The 24,132-nt window shown below is 38.7% G+C and overlaps 1 protein-coding gene across 4 annotated transcripts in view; it reads left to right on the forward strand.

Moving 5' to 3' along the window:
• LOC139946875 (mitogen-activated protein kinase kinase kinase 15-like) overlaps nucleotides 1–24,132 on the forward strand; it is a 50,814-nt gene that overhangs the window by 13,351 nt on the left and 13,331 nt on the right. The window contains exons 10-33 of one of the 4 annotated variants that reach the window (XM_071944624.1): nucleotides 71–139; nucleotides 292–372; nucleotides 1,005–1,046; nucleotides 1,692–1,738; nucleotides 2,049–2,144; nucleotides 3,203–3,293; nucleotides 4,278–4,411; nucleotides 5,610–5,737; nucleotides 6,625–6,728; nucleotides 6,860–6,998; nucleotides 7,178–7,239; nucleotides 8,484–8,549; nucleotides 8,738–8,838; nucleotides 9,307–9,431; nucleotides 12,659–12,758; nucleotides 14,295–14,330; nucleotides 16,547–16,594; nucleotides 18,047–18,239; nucleotides 18,953–19,031; nucleotides 19,410–19,489; nucleotides 20,205–20,316; nucleotides 22,665–22,875; nucleotides 23,363–23,455; nucleotides 23,679–23,716. In XM_071944624.1, the coding sequence (XP_071800725.1) occupies nucleotides 71–139; nucleotides 292–372; nucleotides 1,005–1,046; nucleotides 1,692–1,738; nucleotides 2,049–2,144; nucleotides 3,203–3,293; nucleotides 4,278–4,411; nucleotides 5,610–5,737; nucleotides 6,625–6,728; nucleotides 6,860–6,998; nucleotides 7,178–7,239; nucleotides 8,484–8,549; nucleotides 8,738–8,838; nucleotides 9,307–9,431; nucleotides 12,659–12,758; nucleotides 14,295–14,330; nucleotides 16,547–16,594; nucleotides 18,047–18,239; nucleotides 18,953–19,031; nucleotides 19,410–19,489; nucleotides 20,205–20,316; nucleotides 22,665–22,875; nucleotides 23,363–23,455; nucleotides 23,679–23,716 (2,275 nt within the window). The remainder of the gene's footprint in view (nucleotides 1–70; nucleotides 140–291; nucleotides 373–1,004; nucleotides 1,047–1,691; nucleotides 1,739–2,048; nucleotides 2,145–3,202; nucleotides 3,294–4,277; nucleotides 4,412–5,609; nucleotides 5,738–6,624; nucleotides 6,729–6,859; nucleotides 6,999–7,177; nucleotides 7,240–8,483; nucleotides 8,550–8,737; nucleotides 8,839–9,306; nucleotides 9,432–12,658; nucleotides 12,759–14,294; nucleotides 14,331–16,546; nucleotides 16,595–18,046; nucleotides 18,240–18,952; nucleotides 19,032–19,409; nucleotides 19,490–20,204; nucleotides 20,317–22,664; nucleotides 22,876–23,362; nucleotides 23,456–23,678; nucleotides 23,717–24,132) is intronic. The other 3 variants (XM_071944626.1, XM_071944625.1, XM_071944627.1) reach the window with 3 other exon arrangements.

Below are 24,132 nucleotides of genomic sequence, written 5' to 3' on the forward strand. Positions count from 1 at the left end.
TACACTTTTTTTACTGGGTTATTTGGTAATAGTTTGCTCTAACCAAAATCTCTTATGTTTTTACCCACAGCTGTTTGATTTCTGGTTAGATTTCTTTGTGGAAGCAACAAAAGAGAGCACCACTGATGTCCGTTTTCCTGTAAGTTTAATTGATGTTGCAACATAAATATTTCCTTCGGTTGTAAGCTTATTTTTATCGATATCCAAGTTTTATTTTACTTTTATTGAACTGAAACTTTCAACCTTTAACAGGTGTGTTCTTTTGGTTTTATACCTCAATTTTAAATTTAGGTTCTGGTTCTGGAACCAACTAAGCAGATGAAGCCAAGTTACATCACCATCAACAAAGATGACCACGACCAAGGACAAAAGGTAAAAGTCTTTTTTAAAGAGTGTTCAATTAGCCCCTGACAAGAGCTAATTGTAAAGATCACTCGCACTGTCATGGTGACGTCATGCACCTAGGGCCAGCCCCAGGTGATCCGTTCCACAAATAGGGCACTTGGGGCTGACCCGGGTGAGCCCCTGGAATGACGTCAAAGGTATTCGAATGTACCGGGGGCAGACCTGGGTCGACCCGGGGAAGCTAATCGAACGCACCCTATGTTGTTTGCTCACTACACTAATGTATGTTCAGGATATTTAACACAAGTTGGGGAGGTCAAGTGTTTTCTGCTCTTCCAGCCAGGCTGCTGATGGTTAACCCAAGCCTACATTCCTATTGACTGTAAAGGGGGTAACACTGTTTCAGCCTCAGGAGTAGGTGGCACCGGGCCCCTGGAAACAATTGATTGTAGCCCACACCTTGAGGCTTTGTGAGTCTGGCGTTTTGAGTTTTAGTTGTTCCTATTTGTCCTCACTTATCCAGGAAAATGTTCATAGTACTTAAAATAAGTTCTTGATAGTTTCATTCTTGTCCATAATCGGGATGTCAATAGTAACAGAAGATAAGAAAAGCTGTACTCTGAAATTGTGAATGAATTAAATGTATTTTTATTTTTTAGTCGTTGAGGCTCTGGCATGTGGGAGTTCCGGAAGGTTGTAAGGTAGGGTTTTCTCTCATACTTTGATTTAAATTTATATTTTTAAATTTTATATTTTTTTTAAGAATTTGAAATATTTGTTTTTAATTTTTAAAGAAGGGCTCTAAGAAGAGATAGAGATGAATGTTTGTAATACATTTCAAGTCTGAAATTTCATTCTGAGGGTCCATTCATTCTTTCATTCATTGATTTATTGGTCACATTGATTTAGTCCTGTAGTGTGGAAAATGAAAATGAATCTAAAGAAAAAACATACAAGGATGATTTCTGTTTGCAAAATGCAGCGGCAAGAAATTGGGTTGGTACCCGCTCTCACATCTCATATGTGGATGGTTTTGACATTCTTGTAAAAATACTGTGGCAGTTTGTTGCTGTTTTCTCAGCAAGTAGACACTGTATTCAGCTGAAACTTTCATTGTGTCTTTACGTATAGTTTCCTCTTTAAATCAGCATTCATCATCATGTCGAGCGCCATCTAGAAGCTCGAGCCTTACCAGTGATTTTTCTCCAGATGTTCCGTTTCAGCATTACGCTTGACAAAAACCGTTAAAGACGGATAAAACTTACTTTTGAAAGTAAAAATTGTATAGTCTTTATTAAAATCCTGAATGAAAGTTGCTAATGAATGTTTATCTTCTTTGTCAATAGGGTATTCATGAATGGCTGTTCAAAGCGCAGTCAATCAAGGGAGTCAGGTCAGTAGGTTAAAAATATCATTAATTGTTTTTTGACAGATCGCCTAACATCACACACATTGGTGTATGGGTAAAACCCAAAATTAATATTCTTTAACCCGATGCAAATTTAACATCTATTATCTGTTATCTCGGGCACCCCCAAACAAAGATATTGACAAAATAGGGACACCGCCAATATACATGAAGGTCTAGATAGCTCAGTTGGTAGAGCGCTGGCATGTTAATCTGGAGGTCGTTGGTTCGATTCCCACTAGTGTCAATTTTTTTTCAACCCCAAAAATCATCTCTGTATCTTCTTCACTTTTAGCTTGTACAAGAGAGATGACCGCTGTGTATTCTTGTACGTCCAGCAGAATTCAGACGACTTCCAGCTGTTCTTTTCCTCCGACCATCAGAGACAATGGTGAGTGAGCAGCTTTTCGTTGGAACTTTATTAATTGTGAATTTAGGTTTAATTAATAATAATGATAGTTCATGTCAGTTGAACATCATGAACAAATGTTGTAGCACAATTTTTAAAGTATAAAACAAAATGTACCCTGCATAATTGAACTGGGCCCAATTTCATGGCTCTGCTTACCTTAAGCACAGAATCGGCACTTTCGGAAGAAGGGAATTCTGTGCTTACTGGAATCATATTTCACGGGTTAACAGCGAATTTTGGCTTCTGCGCGTGCGTACTCCGCGTTACTAGGCATTCTACGCTTACAAAGCACAGAAATTCGGCGCTTGTGCATAAGCGGGGAGTCGTGATCATTATCGCAGAATTCGGCGGTAAGCAGAGCCATGAAATTTGGCCCTGTTCATTTTGCAATTGGGTTTTATCTCTTGTTTTGTGCAAAATCACAGGAATACAGCCTTGTTGAAGCTAGGAGAAACTGTGAATGAACCACAATAGGCATAGATGTGATTTCTCCGTGTTAACCAGAAATCTTTTTTTTTTTAACCACCACCCCACAAAAAGTCAATTAAATAAAAATCTTTGTTGCTGAGGATGAATATTTAACATCCATTACGCTCCTTTACATTCCGGGTAAAGTTTTTGCATTAGTTAAAGACACTGGACACTATTGGTAATTGTCAAAGACCAGTCTTCTCACTAGGTGTATCTCAACATATGCATAAAATAAAACTTTTCTCTCGAATACTACGTTACTTCAGACATAAAATAACAAACCTGTGAAATTTTTAGCTCAATTTGTCGGCGCATTTGTTAGATAATAATGAAAGAAAAATTCTAAAACTGAGGTCTCGAAATCAAGTCCTTCAAAATTTCTTCTTTCTCGAAAACTACGTTACTTCAGACATGTCAGAGGGAGCAGTTTCTCACAATGTTTTATACCATCATCAGCTCCCCATTACTCGTTACCAAGTAAGGTTTTATGCTGATAATTATTTTGAGAAATAACCAATAGTGTCCACTGCCTTTAAACTGTCCCTCTATGCGTTTTTGCTTTGTAGTTTCTATGATTTGGCGAAGGAGATCGTAGCGTCAGAAGATGACGTCTTCTCTGGGGAGGTGGATTCTGACCTATCAAGTGAACCAATTCAGGTAAAGCAGAAGTTGTCATGGTTATCTATATCCTTGTTGGGTTGAACAATCTATCTAGCCTATGTCGCTCCACTGCAGAAGGAAGGCCTGTTCATCACCATTCCACGAATTCTGTCATGTCGTCCATCCAACGCCTGCTTGAACTGCCTCTACGTCTCGTATGTGTTCTTGGGGTCCATTCCGTAATGCAATGTGTCCATCTTTTGTCATGGCGTCTTGCAAGGTGGCCTGCCCACCTCCATTTCTTTGTTTTTATTTCCTGTATGATGTCCCTGGCATTTTTTTTGTATGTCCTCATTCTTATCCTGTCCTTTCTTGTAACTCCTACCATGATCCTTTCCATTGCTCTTTCTTTTCCAATTTCTTAGTTGTTGTCCATGTTTCTGCCCCGTAGGATAGCACTGGAATGATGCATTGATTGCATTGATTGAGAATCCGACTTTTAAGTGAAAGTTGAACAAAGAAATATTTATTAGAGCGAAATTTGTTATTTGAAAGCTATTATGTTAATATCTTTGTTTAAGCAATCGCACAACATCGGTAAGCAGTATTGTCCAAAGGCCCACACTTCGTGTATCACAACTTATATATAAGATAACAAACCTGTGAAAATTTAGGCACAACTGGTCATCGGAGTCGGGAGAAAATAAAGGGAAAACCCACCCTTGTTTCCGCACGCTTTGCCGTGTCATGACATGTGTTTAAAATAAATCCGTAATTCTCGATATCAAGAATTGATAATTGTTTTAATGTTTTCTCAAAAAGTAAAGCATTTCATGGAATAGTATTTCAAGGGAAGTCTTTCACCATTACCTTCTGTAAACCCTGTAAGTTATTTGTAAATCTGTGAACTTTTATTTTTTGTTCTGTTCACAAAGTGTCCAATGACTTTAATAACAGTTTGAGTAGGTAATCATTGAATGACACAAATTAAATGATGGTTTTAGAGGTTGTGTAATTTTGATTTCTTACTTTGTCAACCAGTTTGAGTACGAGTATGATGAGAAAGGCGATAAGAGTTTGTTGGGTCGAGGGACGTACGGCTGTGTGTACGCCGTGAGGGACACAAGGACCCAGGTCCGTATGGCAGTCAAGGAGATTCCCATCAAAGACATGAGGTTAGTCATTAGTGCTGGGCGAATAGTGAAATTTTGTTATTCGGATACCGCTGGCCAACTATCCGAAATTAACCGGATATTCGAATAGTTTTTCTCGCCGCTACAGGGCGCTATTAAAAAACAAATTAAAAAAATATATTAAAAAAAATATTTTTTGTTGTCGCTAGAGGGCGCTGTTCGTTTGTGAATGAGATCTTCTGGGTGGATTGATATTAGTTTTAGACAGTGTCACTCGGTTCATTCATAAAAATGACCGGATCTAATTTAAAGATGGCGATTTGCTTTTTCTTTTGATCGTGGATGACTACGTGAAGGAAAACTTTTGTAATCTTTGAACGAATTATGTCAGAAATGTCATTGTTTTAACTCTTCACGGAGGTGAGCATAGTTAAATACTTAATTTATGCTGTTTTATGCTGTCTTAATAGAAGTTTCATTAGGATTCAGACAAAACATTCATGTCAGTTGTCGCCCGACGTCCGCGGATATTCGGATATTAAAGAATATCCGGTTACTTGGTTGTAATTACAGAACTATCCACTTTATAAATAGCTATTCGCGCCCTATGCGGATATCCGGTTAAGAAAAAAAAGGCATTCGCGGTTACGGATAGGAAAACCTATTCGCCATTAACCGGATATTCGAATAATTCGCCCAGGCCTATTAGTCATTCATGTACATGGATGTTCATCCTTACAGGTAGATTCATAGACTTAGAGGTTTCCCTTAATAAAAGTTTTTTCACTCGCCTGCTGGACAAGTCAACAAATATTTTTGGGACACCCGCAATTTTTTTCTCTAGCCCACATGTAATAATGAACATCATTTCAAAGTGTAAAATACAAAGCAAAAAAACTACTGTTTGTAGTATTTACATTACAGTAACATTGTGCGAAACAACTCCCTTTGAAGTAACATAGTTTTTGAGAAAGAGGTTATTTCTTACTCAAATATTAAAAGACTTCAGTCCTGAAGCCTTTCCTTTTGCATCTGGAAGCGCACACATAGTAATTGTGCAACAAGGGCGTCTTATCTTTCATTATTCTCTTGCAACATCGATGACGAATTGAGTCAAAATTTTCACAGATTTGTTATTTTATGTATGTTGAAATACACCAGAATACTGGTCTTTGACAATTACCAAAGTTGGTTTAGTGTCTCTAATCTTTATCATCGCTCTTCGTTTTCCTTCATCCAGGGAAGTGCAGCCCTTGCATGAAGAGATCCTTTTACACTCCAGGCTGAGCCACAAAAACATTGTCAAGTATCTCGGCTCGGAAAACTGCGACGGCTTCTTCCGGATATTCATGGAGCAGGTCCCTGGAGGTAGAAAAGATTTATGTTTGATTTTAATTTTGGCTTGTTCTAAACTTAAAGCTTTGTTTACAAATGTTTAAAAAAACAAAACAATTGTGTTTTTAAACCTTGCTCAAAATAACCTTTGGCTTTTCACAGAAAATGGTTCTAGTTTGAACTTCATAATCCATGTAATCAGTGAGATTTCAGAGTAAAATTAAAGACTTTTTTCACCCTTACCAATCCTCTATAATACCTCAAATTTGCCTCGGGGATAAAGAATATTGTTTGTGTGTTTACCCGTACATCGTTGAGTTTCACTTATTCTCTATCACAGATGCAAATGAACACTTGCTAAATCATAAGGGAATCAATGTGTGGTGAAGAGGTTTTCAACTAGTGGTTTTAACCCAAAGAGGCCTGGTTCTTGATAATTTTACCAAGACGAAGTTGAGGTAAATTATCAAGAACCAGGACTCGGCGGGTTTAAACCACTAGTTGAAAACCGATTCAACACACTTTGATTCCCATTCATAAATACCTTTTCGCTCAAAAACATCATCACTTTTTGGTCAAAAAGTAAAATAAGTGCAAAAATTATAATTGTTAAATGATTTCTTTAAACACAACATCCCTCCAGCTATGAAATGGTAGGCAACAAATGGCACAACTGTTTCAGCCGTTGCTCTCGACTAATAGGAATGAAGAAACAGTCTTATAAGAACAGGTGCAACGTCGCGTGTCACGCTCATGAATTAACACTTTTTACCGGTCATTAACAAAAGGTTTATGCACACCCACGTGACGCGCTCTCCATCAATAGGAGTAGAGAAACTGTCTGGGGTATTTATGAATACTGTTTTTTGATCAAGAAATGCACTAATAATAATAATAATAATAAATTTTTTGAACTGCAGGTAGTTTGTCAGCCCTCTTGAGGTCCAAGTGGGGGCCTTTAAAGGATCATGAGGAAACCATCTCCTTCTATACTCGCCAAATCTTAGAAGGCCTCAAGTATCTGGTAAGCAAACTTGGGATAATTTTAAGAATTACTTTTCTGCAACATCGACTCTCTTTCTTGTAAAACCAATAATTCCTTTGGGGAAAAACTGTGAACAGTAAGAGCTAATATAGAATTTGTTTTTTGTGCAGCACGACCAAAAGATTGTTCATCGAGACATCAAGGGGGACAACGTGCTGGTCAATACGTACAGCGGAGTGGTAAAGATCTCAGACTTTGGTACCTCCAAGAGACTCGCTGGTATTAATCCGTGTGCAGACTCCTTTAAAGGTTAGTGATTCTAATGATAATAATCATAGTGGCTTCTTATACAGCGGTAGGTACATGTATGTGGGACCCCGTTTTTATGGCGAAAGTAAAAAACAAACTTTTTTGGAGCTTTCCCATAATGGTGTTCATTTTTCTTGTTGTAATTTTTATGAATTATTTCTGGTCAACTGTTATTATAGGAACGTTGCAGTACATGGCTCCTGAGGTTATCGACAAAGGCATAAGGGGGCACGGAGCTGCGGTGAGTATTTAGTTGAAATAGTCACACTTCATCTTCTGTTAAAGACTTAGGCATTATTCTGGATCCATCTTTGAATATGTCTTACCATGTTAGATCTGTTTGTAAAAATGTTAACTTTCACATGCGCACCCTATGGCGCAGCCGTCGATTCATCACACATGATGCCTGTCATCATGCTGTCAGAAGTCTGGTCCTTTCCCGCCTTGACTATGCCAATTCTATGTTGTATGGAGCGCGCGTAGTTGATCTAAAACGCCTACAACGCTTGCGAAATAAAGCTGCTCGGCTAGTCTTTGGATGTGGACGGGACCATCCTTCTGGTAGCCTGCTGACTGATCTACATTGGCTACCTGTTAAGGAAAGAATCTGTTTCAAAATGTTCACACTGATTTACAAAATTCTTCATGCTCAAGCTCCCTCATATCTTGTTAATTTGATTCACTTACAATCTGGTATTTCTGATGCACACAGCCATCGACTCCGCTCCTCATCAGACCTGACCCGGTTCTCCATTCCTAGATCCAAAAGGAAAGCCGGGGCAAAGCCTTCGCGGTTGCTGCACCGCGCTTGTGGAACGCGCTGCCAGCGAATCTGAGAGGGGCTGCGTCGTTGGCTGTGTTTAAACGCCTCATCAAGACATTTTTATTTCCAGAACCATCCTAATTTGCTCCTCTTTTTGTTTCTCTATTAGCCTGTCGTTGGTCTGGTTTTGTTTTTGTTCTTATGTTGCCCTACCTTTGTTTATGTTAGGCGCTCTGTTCTTTGTATAGCGCTGTATAAATGCTTTGTATTATTATTTATTATTATTAAAATTATTATTATTATTATTATTATTATTATTATTATTATTATTATTAATATTGACTGTTGAAGGCACTATTGGTTATTACTCAAAATAGTTGTTAGCATAAGAACTTACTTAAGTAAAGAGCAAGTAAAGAGAACTGTTGATGGTATCAAACATTGTGAGAAACGGCTCCCTCTGAAGTAATATAGTAATATAGAAAAAGGTAATTTCACATTCGAATAATAAAAGACTTCAGGCCTAAAGCCTTTTATTATGCATCTGAAAGCAAACAAATTTGTGCAACAGAGTTTTTTTTTCACAGAACTGTTATTTTGCGCATATAAAAATGTTGGGAAACAATATTAGTGAGAATACTGGTCTTTGACAATAACCAAAGCTGCTAGTGCCTTTAAGAGTTAAAGTTTGTAAATAAACAATACCTCTTTGTTTCTTCTAGGCTGATATCTGGTCTCTTGGATGTACAGTAGTTGAGATGGCCACGGGAAAGCCACCATTCATCGAGGTAAGGTACATGTTTAAGGGGACCCCTTTTTGGAAACATTTCCCCTACTGTAGAAAACATAACTTTGAATATCTCCCTGATTATTGTACAAAATCTCCCTGATGGTAAGGCACAAAGGGTGTATACTTTTTAATTGTTTTTGTCAAACTGAGAACTTTTGTATGGTTTCATTTTCCTCATTCTTGCAGTTGGGTTCACCAGAAGCAGCCATGTTTAAAGTAGGATTCTACAAGATCCATCCAGAGGTACCTGTCTCAATGTCAGAGGCTGCCAAGAAGTTCATTCTCAGGTAAAAAAGGCTTTCTTCCCGTGTTTTATCAGGCATTAAAGTTCATCTCTCAGCATGCAGAGAGGGCTTCCTGCGATTGTAAATGATGTTTTGCAGCGAATGTTTCGCAACAGCCAAACGCAATTCGTAATTATTGTTTGAAGCTTTGTATGGTGTGAATAAGTAGAAAGAAACAGTAACCAAATAGTACACTTGCGGTAACAACAATGTGCAAATCTCTTTTGTGGGAGTGTTAGCTCTTAGTCGAGCAGAGTATACTGTTAAAAACATCAAGATCACATCGGCTTATTTCAGAGCCAACACTCCCACAAAGGAGATTTACACATTGTTGTTACCGTAAGTTTACTACTTATCTGTAGTTTCTTCCTACAATTTGTGACTTCAAAATTTGTATCGCATTCACATTCGCAGGTAGTATGAACCAGGCTTGCCTTGAGTAATAATTGTGTGTTTATTACTTTTACGCAGGTGTTTTGAACCTGATGCAGAGAAGAGAGCGTCTGCGGCTGAACTGATCATCGATCACTTCTTGAACAGGAGAAGAGTTGCACGCAATCCTGCCGTCGATTTCAAACACGACCGTAGCATATCAGGTAAAGAATATTACAATAACAATAATAAAAAAAACTTGTTACCTAGGGCTTTACTTCCCATCTGAAGGACGCAGCAATGGTTTATTGTATTGCTTAAAGTCAGTGGACACTATTGGTACGTGTAATTACTCAAAATAATTTTATTATATTTTTATATTAATTTTATAATTTTATTAGCATAAAACCTTTCTTGGTGACGAGTAATGGGGAGAGGTTGATGGTATAAAACATTGTAAGAAACGGCTCCCTCTGAAGTGCCATAGTTTTCGAGAGAGAAGTAATTTTCCACGAATTTGATTTCGAGACCTCAGATTTAGAACTTGAGGTCTCGAAATCAACCATCTAAACGCACACAACCTCGTGTGACAAGGGTGTTATTTTTCATTCATAGTAATCTCGCAACTCCGACGACCGATTGAGCTCAAATTTTCTCAGGTTAGTTATTTTATGCATATGTTGAGATACACCAACTGTGAAGGCTAGTTTTTTACAATTACCAATAGTGTCCACTGCCTTTTAGGACATAAGTGCAACAATCGGAACTGGAAACCCACATTCTGCTGATTAGAAACACCAAAGCTTGAGTCCTGTCCTGTAACCGCTCAGCCACAAACCGCCATATTTTAAGAGTTTTTGGCTGCAAATTGAGAAAACGAAAAATATACATACATTAGTTCTTAATTCTAAATCTATGCCTATCAAATACATTTTCTAGGCAATATCTTCTATTGACCCATGTCGCCTGACGTCATCAGCAGAAAAACTTTGAATGCTCCATACTGGTGGGCAATTTCACTGTGCGTTTTTATATATAATTTTATGCTGCGCGTTATGCAGTCAAGTGAGCATTTTAGTCGACGCGGCGTTAATACACGTAAACCTAACTGCCCACCAACATTGTGAGCGTGGCATTGGTCGCCGCGTATGATACGCGTGCAAGGGGTCAATATTTATTTGTTTTACCCTTTCACCAATGTGTTTCAGCACTGTTTACTAAGTACTTTCCCAAGTTCTGTGCAAAAAAATCACAAGCATATTACTCGGTTGGGATGCGAACCCACCAACTTTGCATTTCTAAAGCAGTGTCTAACCAATTCGCAAAACTTCGGGAAAGTACTGAGTATACAGTGCCAACACAAATCAGTGTACGGGCAAAACCAAAATTAATATTCTTTATCCCCGATGCAAATTTAACATCTATATCTTTCTTCTCTTTGAATAATCCTCTATTTTGAATAATCAAATGGAATGCAGTTCCCATCCTTCCTCTGTCACCATCTTTACATTTCCTTAACTTTCCTGTCTTCCTTTGTTTGTTATTTGTTTCTGGGGAATGAATCTTACAGAACCCAACTCCATATTTAAGCTAGAGGCCGGTAAGCCAACCTAGAATTCTTATCAATATCTGCTTAGTAAGACGTTGAATGTTGAAAGCAGCTTTCTGTTGTGGTGAAAATGCACTTTAAGTTTTGATGTTATGGAAGCAAACGGCTCATTATATATGCTTTTAACTTTGCCATTAAAAGGCTGATGGTAACCAGTGATGCGACCAGCCTCAAAATGCTAGCCACAAATCGTCAACTAGACGGCGACTACAGATGGCTACGACCGTCTCGTTGGGTCATGTCATCATGCATTGAAGTCTAGAACATCCATTGAAGTCCCCTTAGCAACAGTCGCATCTCTAGCCATAGCCACCACTTATGATATGGCTAGGTCAAACTATATATGGTCCTTGATTGAACGTGCTATTAGTCAGTCATCTCAAGCCACACCGTCTGGCTTAAGAGTTTGCCTGAAGCCGTAGCCAACGATAACAAAGCTAAAATTAATATTAAATATTCTAATGATGACACTCCTGGTGCAGAAACAAGAACCTTGCTATGAACTGTACACAAAGTTCGAAAGACATGATTTCCGAAATAGATATGTTTTGAATTGAGAACAAGTATCTGTCCGAGCTGAAGTTGGGACGCTGTTCCAAAGATAGTTTGAAACTATAATCAGGATAAGTTACAACTGTCATACACGTAAATACATGTAGTCTCTTTTATTGCTGTCTGTTTAGTGGTTGAAATTGTTGGCTGGTGCTTATTAAAGTATACATGTCCTGTACCGTAATACGCTACATGTTTCTGAATGATTCCTTTAGGGAAAGAATCGGGTTTAGACAGATTCAAGACTATTTGTGAGTGTTTCATTTGCATGTTGTCTTTTGTACACTCTAGCCATGCACGCTGAGATGCAGAACAAAAAGCCATTCCAACAGCTTTACCTTAATCCTTGTACTGCATCTCTTTGGAATCCCCCTGCATGGTGCATGTTTCCCTCCATCCTACAATCAAACTTTAAAAAAAAAATTGTTTTTAGCCCCTATGCTCAATAGTTTCTCATAGCCTCGATTGTGCAAACTTACATAAACAATTGTTATGAAGAAACCGAATTGCGCAATTGTAAATACTAAATATGGTTGGGACTTTCTTGATCCTGGAAGTTCTGATATTTGGACAGTTCAGTGTTTTAAATGGTTGGTTGTGCACTGGCAAATGTCACAGAAAGCAATATAAAAATGACATGTTCCGTTTTTTATTTTACCAGCATGACTAGAGAGGTGACCATTACCCATTTTCCTAGAGCTGCTTAAGCACAAAAAGTAGCTAGCAGAACAAAATAAAGCTTACCAGAATATGGTTACCAGGCAAAATTCTTTGTCACATGTACAGTGTGTGACTGGTATCCTGTTGTTTTTTGCTCAGCAGGGAGCATCACTGTGAAATTGGGCTCTGACGTGCATGAATGTGTTTAAAGATGTCTTTTAGCATGTAGCCAGAAATGTGCATGCGGTATGGTGCATGTCTACTAAAGCTATTTTTTTCTTTCCTGGTCCCCTTTCTTCTCCAACCTTTCACCTTTCAACTCTGGTCAAAGGTCATATAATGCACATTGTGTTTGCAAATCTAGTAATTTGAGGGATGTAGGGGTCCAGTGTGGGTTGAGGGGTTTAAGAACCACCCCAAAAAACATCTCTCATGCAACAAATAGTTCCTTTTGTTTGTGTGTAATGCTGATGGTTGCTTGTTAAGTTCTTGTAAAAATTGCCTGTTTGGTTATAGTGGTTTCCGATTGGGGAAAAAAAATCAAGATGGCTACACCATGACCATGATCAAAGTCTGTTGATTCGTTGTTGTTGTCATTGATAGTTTGTATTCGTTTGTTGGTAATTGCAGTTCCGGCCATGAAGTACCGCTCCAGTAGCCGCCCAGAGTCTCCTTTGCCTGAGACCATCTCTGAATCGGCTTCTGCCGTCACACTGGACTTTGAAGCCAAGTAAGTAGAAAAGCTTCCTCTAACACATACCCCCCCCCCCCACCCACTACCACTACCACTACCCACACAAGTGTGTACAAGTAATTACTTCAAAGAGTGGGTGCGTTCGATTAGCTTCCCTTGGTCAACCCTTGTCTGCCCTCGGTGCGTTCAAATAGCTTCAACGTCATTCCAGGGGCTCACCCGGGTCAGCCCTCAGTGCCGTGCTTGTGGAGTGGGTCACTGGGGGCTGGCTCGAGGTGCATGACGTCACCACGAGAGGGCAAGTGTGATCGTTCGATTAGCTCTTGTCAGGGGCTCGCCCGAATGAGTACCTCGGGGGTCGACACGGTGAAGCTAGTCGAACGCACCCTGTGTACCCTTCCTTGATCAACTTTTTGCCCCTGTGTGGGTCCAATTTCATAGAGCTGCGTATACACAATGAATAGCTTTAGAAGCACAACTAATGCTTACCAGCGTAAGGTTACCAGCCAGAACACCATGTCATATTACTGTGACTGGTATCCTGCATACTACTCGTGTAGGATTCAAACCCATCACCCCTACATGCCAATAGTAGTTTGAAACTTTTTGCTTATCAGTTGCACCAATTGTTTGTTTACTCTAAGCAGTCCGATGAAAAGTGGGCCCTTAGTCATGTTAGTGCTGTGGTCAAAATGGATTGTATTTTAAATTGATAAAATACTTACATTATTTCTTCGGATGAGCATTGACTTTTCTGCTTTTGAAGTATTTTTTAGAGTTTTCTTGTAACGCAGTCAAAAGTCTCCTGCCTCAAAAAGCTTGAACTTTGACCCCTGACCTGCATGTTGACATCAATCTCTAACATCATAGAGCAAGTTCGAGTGTGCACCATGGTTAACAAAAGGTTGACTATTTTGACTCCCAACCCCTGGCTGGTGGACAATGGTTTCTTCTGTGGTCCCGATAGCCTGTTCCATGCTAACATGTGTACAGCGCAAAAGGGGACCAGCCGTCAATTTCACAAAACTCTTCCTAACTTAAGACTAATCTTAGGACTTAGGACGAGTCCCAATCCTGCACTGTAGCATGCAGACCTTAAGATTAATCCTAAGTTAGGACGAGCCTAACTCGAGATAAGACGAGTCCTAACTCTTTGTGAAATCGACGGCAGTAACACTATCACGAATAGGCGGAAGACAATGGAGTGTTGAATTCCGTGGTACCGATGGTTGCTTAGGGGCCTAGGGGTCAAACCTTGGCTTAGGCTCCGGTTCAGGCTTAGGCTCTGTGTGCTGTGTACGCAGACCGGCCTTTAACCTGCATTTTGGAGCAGCGCATATTGCATGAACATCAGCACACGCAGCCTGGAGTTGGAGCCTAAGCGAAGGTTTGAGAAAGGCCCAAGGCTTCCATACGAGTCGTTTGTGTGAGTGCGTCACTGCACATGTTTGTTGCTAGTCAGGAGTCAACTAAACTTGGCCATTCGAAGTTGCTCATCGTTTTAGTCTCTTGCTTGGTTTGCTCTGCATGTTCATGGTATACTTATATCGATTTCTCTCAAATCTTGATCAGATCGAAGCGGCGATCGGTGGACATTATCTCACCAGGGTATGTTTAAATCAGATTGGTTTGATGTGTAATCCATACGCTTTCATTTTTAAAAGTTGTTGGGATTTTTCTCTCCTAAGAAGTTTGCCAAGACGATGAAGACTTGTGGTAAAAAAAAAACAAAAAAAAAATTACTTTGCAAACATTCGCTCATGACGAATTTCAGTCCAAAAGTTTACTGGAAACTGGATTCAATTTTCAATTGAAGTTTGATTTGTAAATAATGTGATTTGATGTTATCATTTAAAAAAAAAAAAAAATCAATGAAGTTTGATTTGGACAAAGGTATTCATACATATTCCCTCAGTCATTTGAGAAAAAGAAAAGAAAAAAAGTAACAGTTTCTGCTGTCTCCATTTATGAGTAAAATGATAAATGCAACATCTTGGATTAACTTGTAATTTCTTCTCAACTTTAAATTCTGCAACTTTTAAAAAAGACGTTAAAATGGATAAAACTCTGGCCTTTTTTTTTAAACCACTGCCATGAGATTCCTTCTGCTATTTGAAACAATTTCCTGAAAGCCAAATTTTCAAATTATTCAGAAGGAACCTCAGCTTGGAACACAGTTTCTTTCGAACTGCAGTTGTAGTAGTCCTTTATTATGTTCTTTTCTTTCTTTTGCCAAGACAACAAAGTGTACTGTGTGGCCTCTTCAAACTTGTCAATGTATTTCCCCCATGGCCATTCCTCTTTCTGAGTTAAAGGAGCATTACAGAATAAGTTTTGCTAGCAAAAAAGTTGCTGGCGGTGTAAGCACTTTATGTAACTGACAAACCTGTAGAAGTTTGAGATCGATTGATCACCTTGGTCACGAGAGAGTAGTGAAAAACCGATTACAAATTTTGCATTGCGTGGTTCCAAAACAAAAATGAATAAAACTCTTAAGTTACCCTGCAGTATTCTGAGCGAGCCCATTTTCAGCGACAATTGGTCTGACAATAAATAGGAAATTTAAATTGTCTTTGCTTATTGTTGCAACCCAAACACAATAGTACAGTTTTAGTATTGGCTCGGCAGCCCCAATATTGCTGGTTACACCAAGTATATTAAAGGAACACGTTGCCTTGGATCGGACGAGTTGGTCAAAACAAAAGCGTTTGTAACCGTTTTTTTTATAAAATGCATATGGTTGGAAAGATGTTGTAAAAGTAGAATACAATGATCCACACAAGTTTGCCTCGAAATTGCGTGGTTTTCCTTCTACTGTGCGAACTAACATGGTCGGCCATTTATGGGAGTCAAAATTTTGACCCCCATAAATGGCCGACGTGTTAGTCAACGAGGTAAAAGGAAAACCACGCAATTTCGAGGCATGTTTGTGTGGATCATTGTATTCTACTTTTACAACATCTTTCTACCCATATGCATTTTATAAAAAACGGTTACAAACGCTTTTCAAAGACCAACTCGACCGATCCAAGGCAACGTGTTCCTTTAATGATACGAGGCTTAACCCAAACATTGATCCCACAAGACATGATAGGTATGCACAAAATTTCTAAAGCTATTGTGTTTGGACATAATAGTTATCGTTTACTTTTATGGTATGAGAATGACTTTTTTGTGCGAATGGCGGCACTACACTTCCTTATACTACAGAGTAATAGGGTTGTCAGGTTGTGTGTAGCTACTGGTAGACCATTTGTAGTGGTGGGCAATAAATCACAAATTGTCAAGGTCCACCGAGGGCAAATGGATCAATTAAATTATTCATGGTTGGTTAGGGAGCCATTATGGTTGAAGTGCCATGTTTCCAAATTGTTCTTGTTATTTTTGGGCCATGCAAAATGTTGAACGGCCTTTTGACTGTTCTTTCTCTGTGACACTTGTCATAAGCTGTGTCTCAGATCACTGCACAGTGGGCAATATTTTGCGATCTGTTCTAGTATAGGCGGCACAATGGTTGTTTTGTGTGGACACAGTGAGTCCAGCAACCCTGTTTCACCAAACTTTACGCAACTGTATCCAAGTCCACTTGCGCAACGTCTACTGAGCAACTTGCACCATGAATTCTGCGCATGTAGCCTTCCGCAGTTGCGTAAAGTTTTGTGAAATCGGCTGGCCGGCAGCCCGCCTAGCATAGCCTACTGTGTCTACAACTATGCTTAGAGTATCCTTGTTTTAATTTCCAACTGTGTTACATGTAGCATTCCATTGCGTGTTCATAATACATTTAATGCTGCTTATTCCGTTATGTTGTACACTTTATGTAGATCAAATCCTCACTTGTTGCATGTACCAACCGTATCCTGTGGTTATGGGTAGGTGAATTGTGATTGGTTGTTTTTTATTTTAAAAAAATTGGAAAGGTTGAAAGTGGTGGCTAGCTTTTCGGTTGCTATTGATTTGTTTGGTGTGGTTATTGTTATACATGTATGGTACATTTGTTTGAAGGGGGATTTAAAAGGTGGAGGGTAGCCTATTGGTTGCTTCTTTTTGTCTTTTGGGGGCCATCTTTGCCCTATTATGTTGAAAGCACTGAATGTACCATTCTTGTATTTGACTTATGAAGAATACCTTACCTAAATATTTTCAGTTAATCTCAATTGAATCATATTGCAACATATTGTAGTGAGTTACTGGTTCTAAAAATTAACATGTACATGTAGTTGGTGTCAGTTTTGTAAAGTGGTGTTTAAATAATACAGATTGCAAACTTGAGCTCGTCTAAATGAATTGTTGGAACGTGAAATATGCGTGGGATGTCATTTCTGCAAGCAAATTTTAGTTTTGTAATTGTTTGCAGTTATTGATTGCGTTGGTCATTGTCTGCACTGGCTGACTGGGCTCAATTTTGGCTCTGCTTACCGCCAGGGCTTGAAGAAGCAGGGAATTCTGTGCTTACGCCAAGCCTGTGTAATCAGGGAATTTTGGCTTGTGCGCGTGCGTACTCCACGTTACTAGGCATTCTACGCTTAAACAGCTAGTGCTGAAGTTTGGTGCTTGCCTGCAAGCGTAGAATGGTGATCGTAAGGGCAGAATTCGGAGGCAAGCAGAGCCATGAATTTGGGCCCTTATCTATCGTTGCTTCAAATGAGTTGCTTACTGAAATGGCATCCAGTGAATATTTTACATTTTTGTCGGGTTCTTGGGCCTTCGGCAATCTATGTATAATCTCTGGTGGTTTTTGAGTTGACATATAAATTGATTGCCCTGTATTAAACTGTTTTCCTTTTTGCACCGAGGTCTGAAGACTGATCTTTGTGTTTTATTTCTTCATTTACTTTATTATACCAAAATACTAAGCCAAATTTGAAATGACAATTAACTGACAATTTTTGTTGAGCCATTTTGCATAAAGTAGCAATAATGAATATAAAATGTTAACAAAATTAATCATTGACACTTATTGTATATTTGCTTTCTATTGAGCAGTTATCTTTGTTAAAACAATTTGATATGGTTTCCTACAATTATTTTTAAAGCAATCTGTGACCCTTCCTTAAAAAAAAAGGAAATTGTAGAAAAATGTTGATTTAAAAGATGTTGAATTTGCATCATATATCAGGGATAAAGAATCGTTTACCTAGATTGCCTTTTAGAGGCAGTTCGAATCCTATATTCTAGCTGAAACTCACAGTGATGTTTTCAATTTATTTGTTTGTTTTTTTTCTTTGTGCTGCTCCTCGGAATAGGGACTCGTACACTAGATAGATGGCACATTATAAATGCATTATTATTATTATTGTTATTATTATTTATTGTTCTTGCAGGTCTAGCGAGGAGAGCTCCGCTGAGACTCCAACGACCCCAGACAGAGGTCGAGGTCGAGGTTTCTACATGTTGAGAAAGGATAGTGAGAGACGCCAGACGCTGCTTCAGATCCTTGAGTCTGAACCGGATAAGATTGTACAACGCTGGATGGGGAAACTGCAGGCTGGTACCCCACCTACCAAAATCACACATGTATGTTAAACATTCAATTCCGTTCAATTTGACATTTAAGTGTTAGACTTTAATAATGTCTGGTACAATGACACGCTTGATCACAAGTTGCCACTTAAATTTGCATTCCTATGACTATCGACAAGTGATCGAGACAGTTGCTATAATACGTGATTAGGAATAAGGGGGCAAACTTTTGCGTAGTTACGTAAGTCACCCATACACAATTCTGAATGGATGTGTACGGCATAATGGTACCAGGGTTTGCTCATCTGAAGGTTTGCTATACAAAGGCTTGCCCCGAACCATTTGGCATAGCAACTGTCTCTATAGTCTGAGGAATTCAAATGTAAGCGGTACGTTGTGACTAAGCAAGTCATTGTGACATACATTATTCAAATCTAATTCGCAAAAGACTTATTCAAAATAACATGTTATTCCATCCATTTTTTTTAAAATAATTTAATATAAGAACATCAAGTAGGATTTGAAACTTTGTACGGTGGAAATACGATATAGTGAGGTTTGTGGTAACACCATGTGAAGACAATCTTTAATTGAGTTGTGGTGGTTCTGAAAAGAACCGTAGTTTTCAACTCGACGTTTCGATTGGTATGCTCTGATTGTCTTTGAGAATATTTAGGATATCTGTATTTAGAAAGGCAACAAAATCAAATACGTTTATAAATGTACCAAATTAGTATTTTTGTTTGTTTTGTCTTTCTTGATTGTAGCTTCATCTGGGTATTTTGATGCATGGAATTGCTCAGTATATCAAAACGAGAGAAAGGAAATTTGTACATGATGCTGTGGGTGAGTTAAAAATACGCTCGTTAAATTTTGTGGTGGTCCCCTTTTTCTTTTTAATTTCTCTTATTGCTTTTAACTTTTTAACTTTATCGAATAGTCAAGCTTCCCATAGAAAAAGAAGCTCATATCATATTTTATTGGAGTGAATGAAGAAAAGTTGAATAAACTATAGGCTTTGAAGCTGTGATATCAGAACTAACTTGCCTGCGGCACTGAATCTTGCAGCTGAGAGTGAATCTATTCTTAATGTTTGGGGTGTCCCTATTTTGTCAATACCTTTATTTTGGGTGCCAGTTTGAAGCCATAAAAATAGGCCAGTTAAAATATTACAAAAGTATATAAGTTTTTATTTTGAATCTTGTTTTTTTTTTTAATTCACAGAGGAATTGAAACTGGAGCTTGACTATGATCATGTTGCCCTCGGTGAGATACAGCTGGCCTTGTATACGTTCCTAGACACGGTAAGTTTATTATGATTCTACCTCACCATTTTATCTCCATTCAGAATCTGATATACAAGAATGCCATTCTTTAAACCCTTTAGTGTGTTTTTAGCGACCAAAGCAGCATGTGTCAAAACGCCTGTAGGGGCCACAAGTGGTCTCAGTTTTTACCTACTTTTACTGACAAAATGTGAATAAAAGAAACAATATTCGCAAAGTCTAGGCATGTGTAAAGAAATGAATGGTCTCCCACGGGGTAAAGAAACGAAGCAATTGTTGCGCGAATATTTTGTCAAACCACAGCATGGCCATCTTGATGTCTTGGAACAATGGCCGATGTCTCCCTATTAAAGTACACATGTAAAGTACACATGTTTCAGCAACAGCAAATGCCTCAATCTGCGAAGCCGTATGATTTATCTTTTTTTATTTGCAACTTTGCAAAGGGGGGCTGTTGACTTTTGACTCTGCAAGTCTTGCATGTTTTCAAACAACTTTGGTCCAACGCATATTTTGCTTTAACACGTTAAGGAAACGAATTTGCACATTTCAACGGATCCCAATACTTGAATACGAGTGAGACTTTACGAGTAGCAATTTTGTAGTGGTGCTCTTTCAGTTTGGCTTCAGAATGAAAGATGGAGATCTAGCCAAAGTCAAAATGAAAATGTCCGTAGAATCTTTTTATTTTTTTTCATTCTGATTTTCTGATGACCCTTATTTTGGGTTACAGGTTGTTGATGTCTTGAAGCAGCATGTCAACAACATTAAACCTCACTGGATGTTTGCATTGGATAACCTGATCAGAGATGGAGTACAGATGGCTATTACAGTGCTCTCACCGGGTAAGACTTCCAACAATTTTGTGATTAATCTTAGTCGATGAAAAAAGGCTGATGAAAGGTTGGCAATCTATATTATAAAAGCGCTTAAATCGCATGGGTGCCGCCATTGTTGTTTGGCAAGTGGTGAAAAGAACCACTATCGGGATCCGCTGGAAACTGGAAAATATGGATGGGATCGACAATGCCAAAACGGAAAAAAGATGGACAGGTGTACGATTTCACAAAGCACTAAGATTCGCCTTATTTGTGATTTGTATTGTGACCCTGCCCAGCCACTTTAGCCCTCCCCTGTACACAACGCTACACTTGCAGCATTTTATGTTGAGCTTTCTAGCGGGGTTGCCGTGCGAAGTGCGGCATCCCGCTAGTGAGTAATCAATTTGCTAAAGGTTTTGCCGCTGTAGATTTTAAATTTGCAATGGAGGTAACAAATATTATTTAGTCTTATCACCCATAAACCAATGTGTGCACTAAAAGTGCTATATACATGAACTTTGTCGAGTCTTGTGAAAACAACTTCAACAGGCATGTTACTCGGTTATATTACAACCAATGATCTTTTCTGTTTTGGAGCAGATTACAACTAGACCATTGGAATTTCCCTATCGCTTGAAGAAGTTAGAATTTCTTATTTTAGCAGCAAGTACTTCAACAATTGAATGGATACTTTGATAAAGAAGTCTTGTTTTACTCATACATTGTACACCAGATTTTTTGTTTGTGCTTATCAGCTTTGCCAAATCAGGCTCGACAAATTGACAATGTCAACTTCCTCTTCAGGTGTGATTTCCTCGTTCACTTCCTGGTATTAGTGATACAGGATGTGCTTGTGTGTGTTGAAGTTTCTGGTTCCTGCTACAAATGTATGGAAAAATACATCATTGCCGCTTAGTTTATTATAGAGTCTGTATAGGTAGGATTTGAAACTTTGCATGGTGGAAATACGATATGGAAAGGTTTGCGGTAACACCATGTAATGACTATCTCTAAATGAGTTGGGGTGGTTCTGAAAAGAACCATTGGTTTCAACTCGACGTTTCGATCAGTATGCTCTGATAGTCTTCTGGAGTCTGTATAGTTCTAGATGTGCCGATATTTGAGACCATAGCTTTTCCTCCTGGCTGCTGGCTGTGATCTGAAAAGTTCTTTTGCATCAAAGCATAAAACGCTTGTGTGTGTGGAGAAGTTCCTGTTCTACATGTAGCTACAAATGTATGGAGAAAAACTTCAATCATTGCCTCTTGGTTTGTTACAAAGAATCTGAACAGTTCTACAATGTACATTTTAACATTCTTGAGACCATACACATTGTAGCTTTTCCTGCTGGCTGTGATCTGAAAAGTTCTTTTGCATCAAAGCATAAAACGCTTGTGTGTGTGGAGAAGTTCCTGTTCTACATGTAGCTACAAATGTATGGAGCAAAACTTCAATCATTGCCCCTTGGTTTGTTATAAAAAATCTGAACAGTTCTACAATGTACATTTTAACATTCTTGAGACCATTGTAGCTTTTCCTGCTGGCTGTGATCTGAATAATTCCTTTGCTTCAAAGCGCAAACACGGACTATCACCTCTGAAAAACTATGCATGAGCCTCACTAGTACATGTACATCAGGAGAACACACACACAAACTACTGTTGACATCACAGCGTGTTTAAATGTTAGTGGAACAATCTGAACGACTTGACAATTTTGTGTTGAGAGGGGAAACTCGAGATGGCGTCCTATTTTGTTGTTTCGGAGAACGTGATGGACGACATGGATCCCGATGATTGTTTCAATTGTCACAACAGGAATACAAATACAGTTGTTGATCGCTTTTGTACGTACATGTAGTGCTTTTTTTAGGGGGGGGGGTGTCTTAGTATGTTTTTTTCCTTAAAATCTGAGGCATTTTTGAGGGAAGTTTGGCATAAGCATGGTGAATTGGTCCTCGCAGTAAGTTTTACGTGGCATTTTTCTTTGATTTTAAAGGCAATGGACACTTTTGGTAATTGTTGAAGACCAGTATTCTCACTTGGTGTATCCCGACATATGCATAAAATAACAAACCCGTGATAATTTCAGACGCCTAATAAAAGGCTTCAACATGTTCAAGCCTGCAGTCTTTTATTATTTGAGTGACTCGGGGGAAAGTACTGAGTATACAGTGGTAACACACATCGGTGTGTGGGTGAAAACCCAAATTAATATTACTTTATCCCCGATGCAAATTTTTAAAGCATCTCTTTTGAGTGAGAATGGTAATAGATTTCTCAAGAACAAATGTGTTATCCACACACCTAATACACTTACGCAAATTTCTGAGTCGGGTTAATAGTATATGTCATTTGTTTCCATGGCAACAGATCTGGGTCTGAACATCGCTCCCAATCAGCAACCCCACCATGACCAGACGGATCACCACCACCACGCCCACATGGAGGAGGAAGGCGTGAACACATCGGGCGTGTCCACCTTGAGCTCCAGTAAGTCTCATGAAAGAGATCTCTTCATGGAGAGGGCGTCGGCCTCGACGATGCAGGCGGAGTATAAGAAACTGGTCCAGGAGCAGGGAAGGTAAGCCTTTAAAGTGACAACTTTAAGAACTTCAAGACATTTTAGACTTTTAATTGAATTATGATTTGCTTTTGAATCTGACCAGATGTTTGCTATTGAACCTTAAACATGTTAAAGTTATTTTTTATTTGTCTGTTAACCTTTATGAAAGCCTTGTATGAAAGCCTTGTATATTTTTTGGTTAGGTATTTTTGATATTGTATTGCTGTTTGCATATTTATGTATTTTTGTATTTCAATAAATATTTATCATTTTTAGGATCGGTTGGAGAGGAGAGCCTCTAGACAGGAACTGTGTTTCTTTTACAGATTTAGGCAATCGTTCAGGCTCCAGCTGTTTCTTTTCCCTTCCTCTACATTTAAATTGTTTATTGCTGTATCTTTGAATGTTTTTACCAAATTAATGTGCATTATCGTACTTTTTATCTATGCAAGAAATAAAATAAATATGAGATATAAATATTATCTTGATTTTGATTATTCTTTAGACTATTAGGTGACCTTTTAGAGGTTCAAAGGTCACTCAACAGCCTGCTTGGAGGTCAGATTAAGACAGGTCGTGACCTTGTCCATCACATGAGGTCAGTACCCTTTGCAAATATTTAGGAAATTTTGAAATACGGTATAGTAAGATTTGCAGTAACACCATGAACACTGTTTTTTTGTTAACCAAAAATAAACACTGTTTTTGTTATGTCTAGGGTTTTTACTTCATAAAATGACAAGTTAAAATCAAATCATATGAAACCTAATTTTAGATCTGAAATATTTTATATTTGTTTTTGTTGTTGTTTTTTATTGTAGGGATGAGGAGGGGCAAGGGGCTGTAGGAGGAACAGATGGTAAGTCTGAAAATTTAAATCCTTTCTGCAAAGACCTCGGCCCAATTTCATAGAGCTGTTTAAGCAAAAAATATTGCATAAAAAGTTTATGCTAAGCAACAACACAGGTCACAGATGCTACCTGTGAAATGGTGTTTAAGCTGAAACCTTATTCTGGTGAGCATGTTTGTTGTGCTTAAGCAGCTTTATGAAATTAGGTCAAGGGCACAAACAGATTGGCATGCCATGGCTAAGGTTAAGAGCACTGCATTCAAGCTCTGGTGTTTGACCAGCAGGGTGTGGGTTCGGATCCCCGTCGTGACACTTGCTACATAAAATTGGGGAGGTAGTGCTTTCTGCTCTACCGGCCAGGCTTCGAACTGAAGATACCCAAGCCTACATTGGTATGGACTGTAAAGTGGGTAACCCTGTTTCAG

The sequence above is a fragment of the Asterias amurensis genome, chromosome 14 (genome assembly GCF_032118995.1).
Source record: "Asterias amurensis chromosome 14, ASM3211899v1".
Taxonomy (NCBI): domain Eukaryota; kingdom Metazoa; phylum Echinodermata; class Asteroidea; order Forcipulatida; family Asteriidae; genus Asterias; species Asterias amurensis.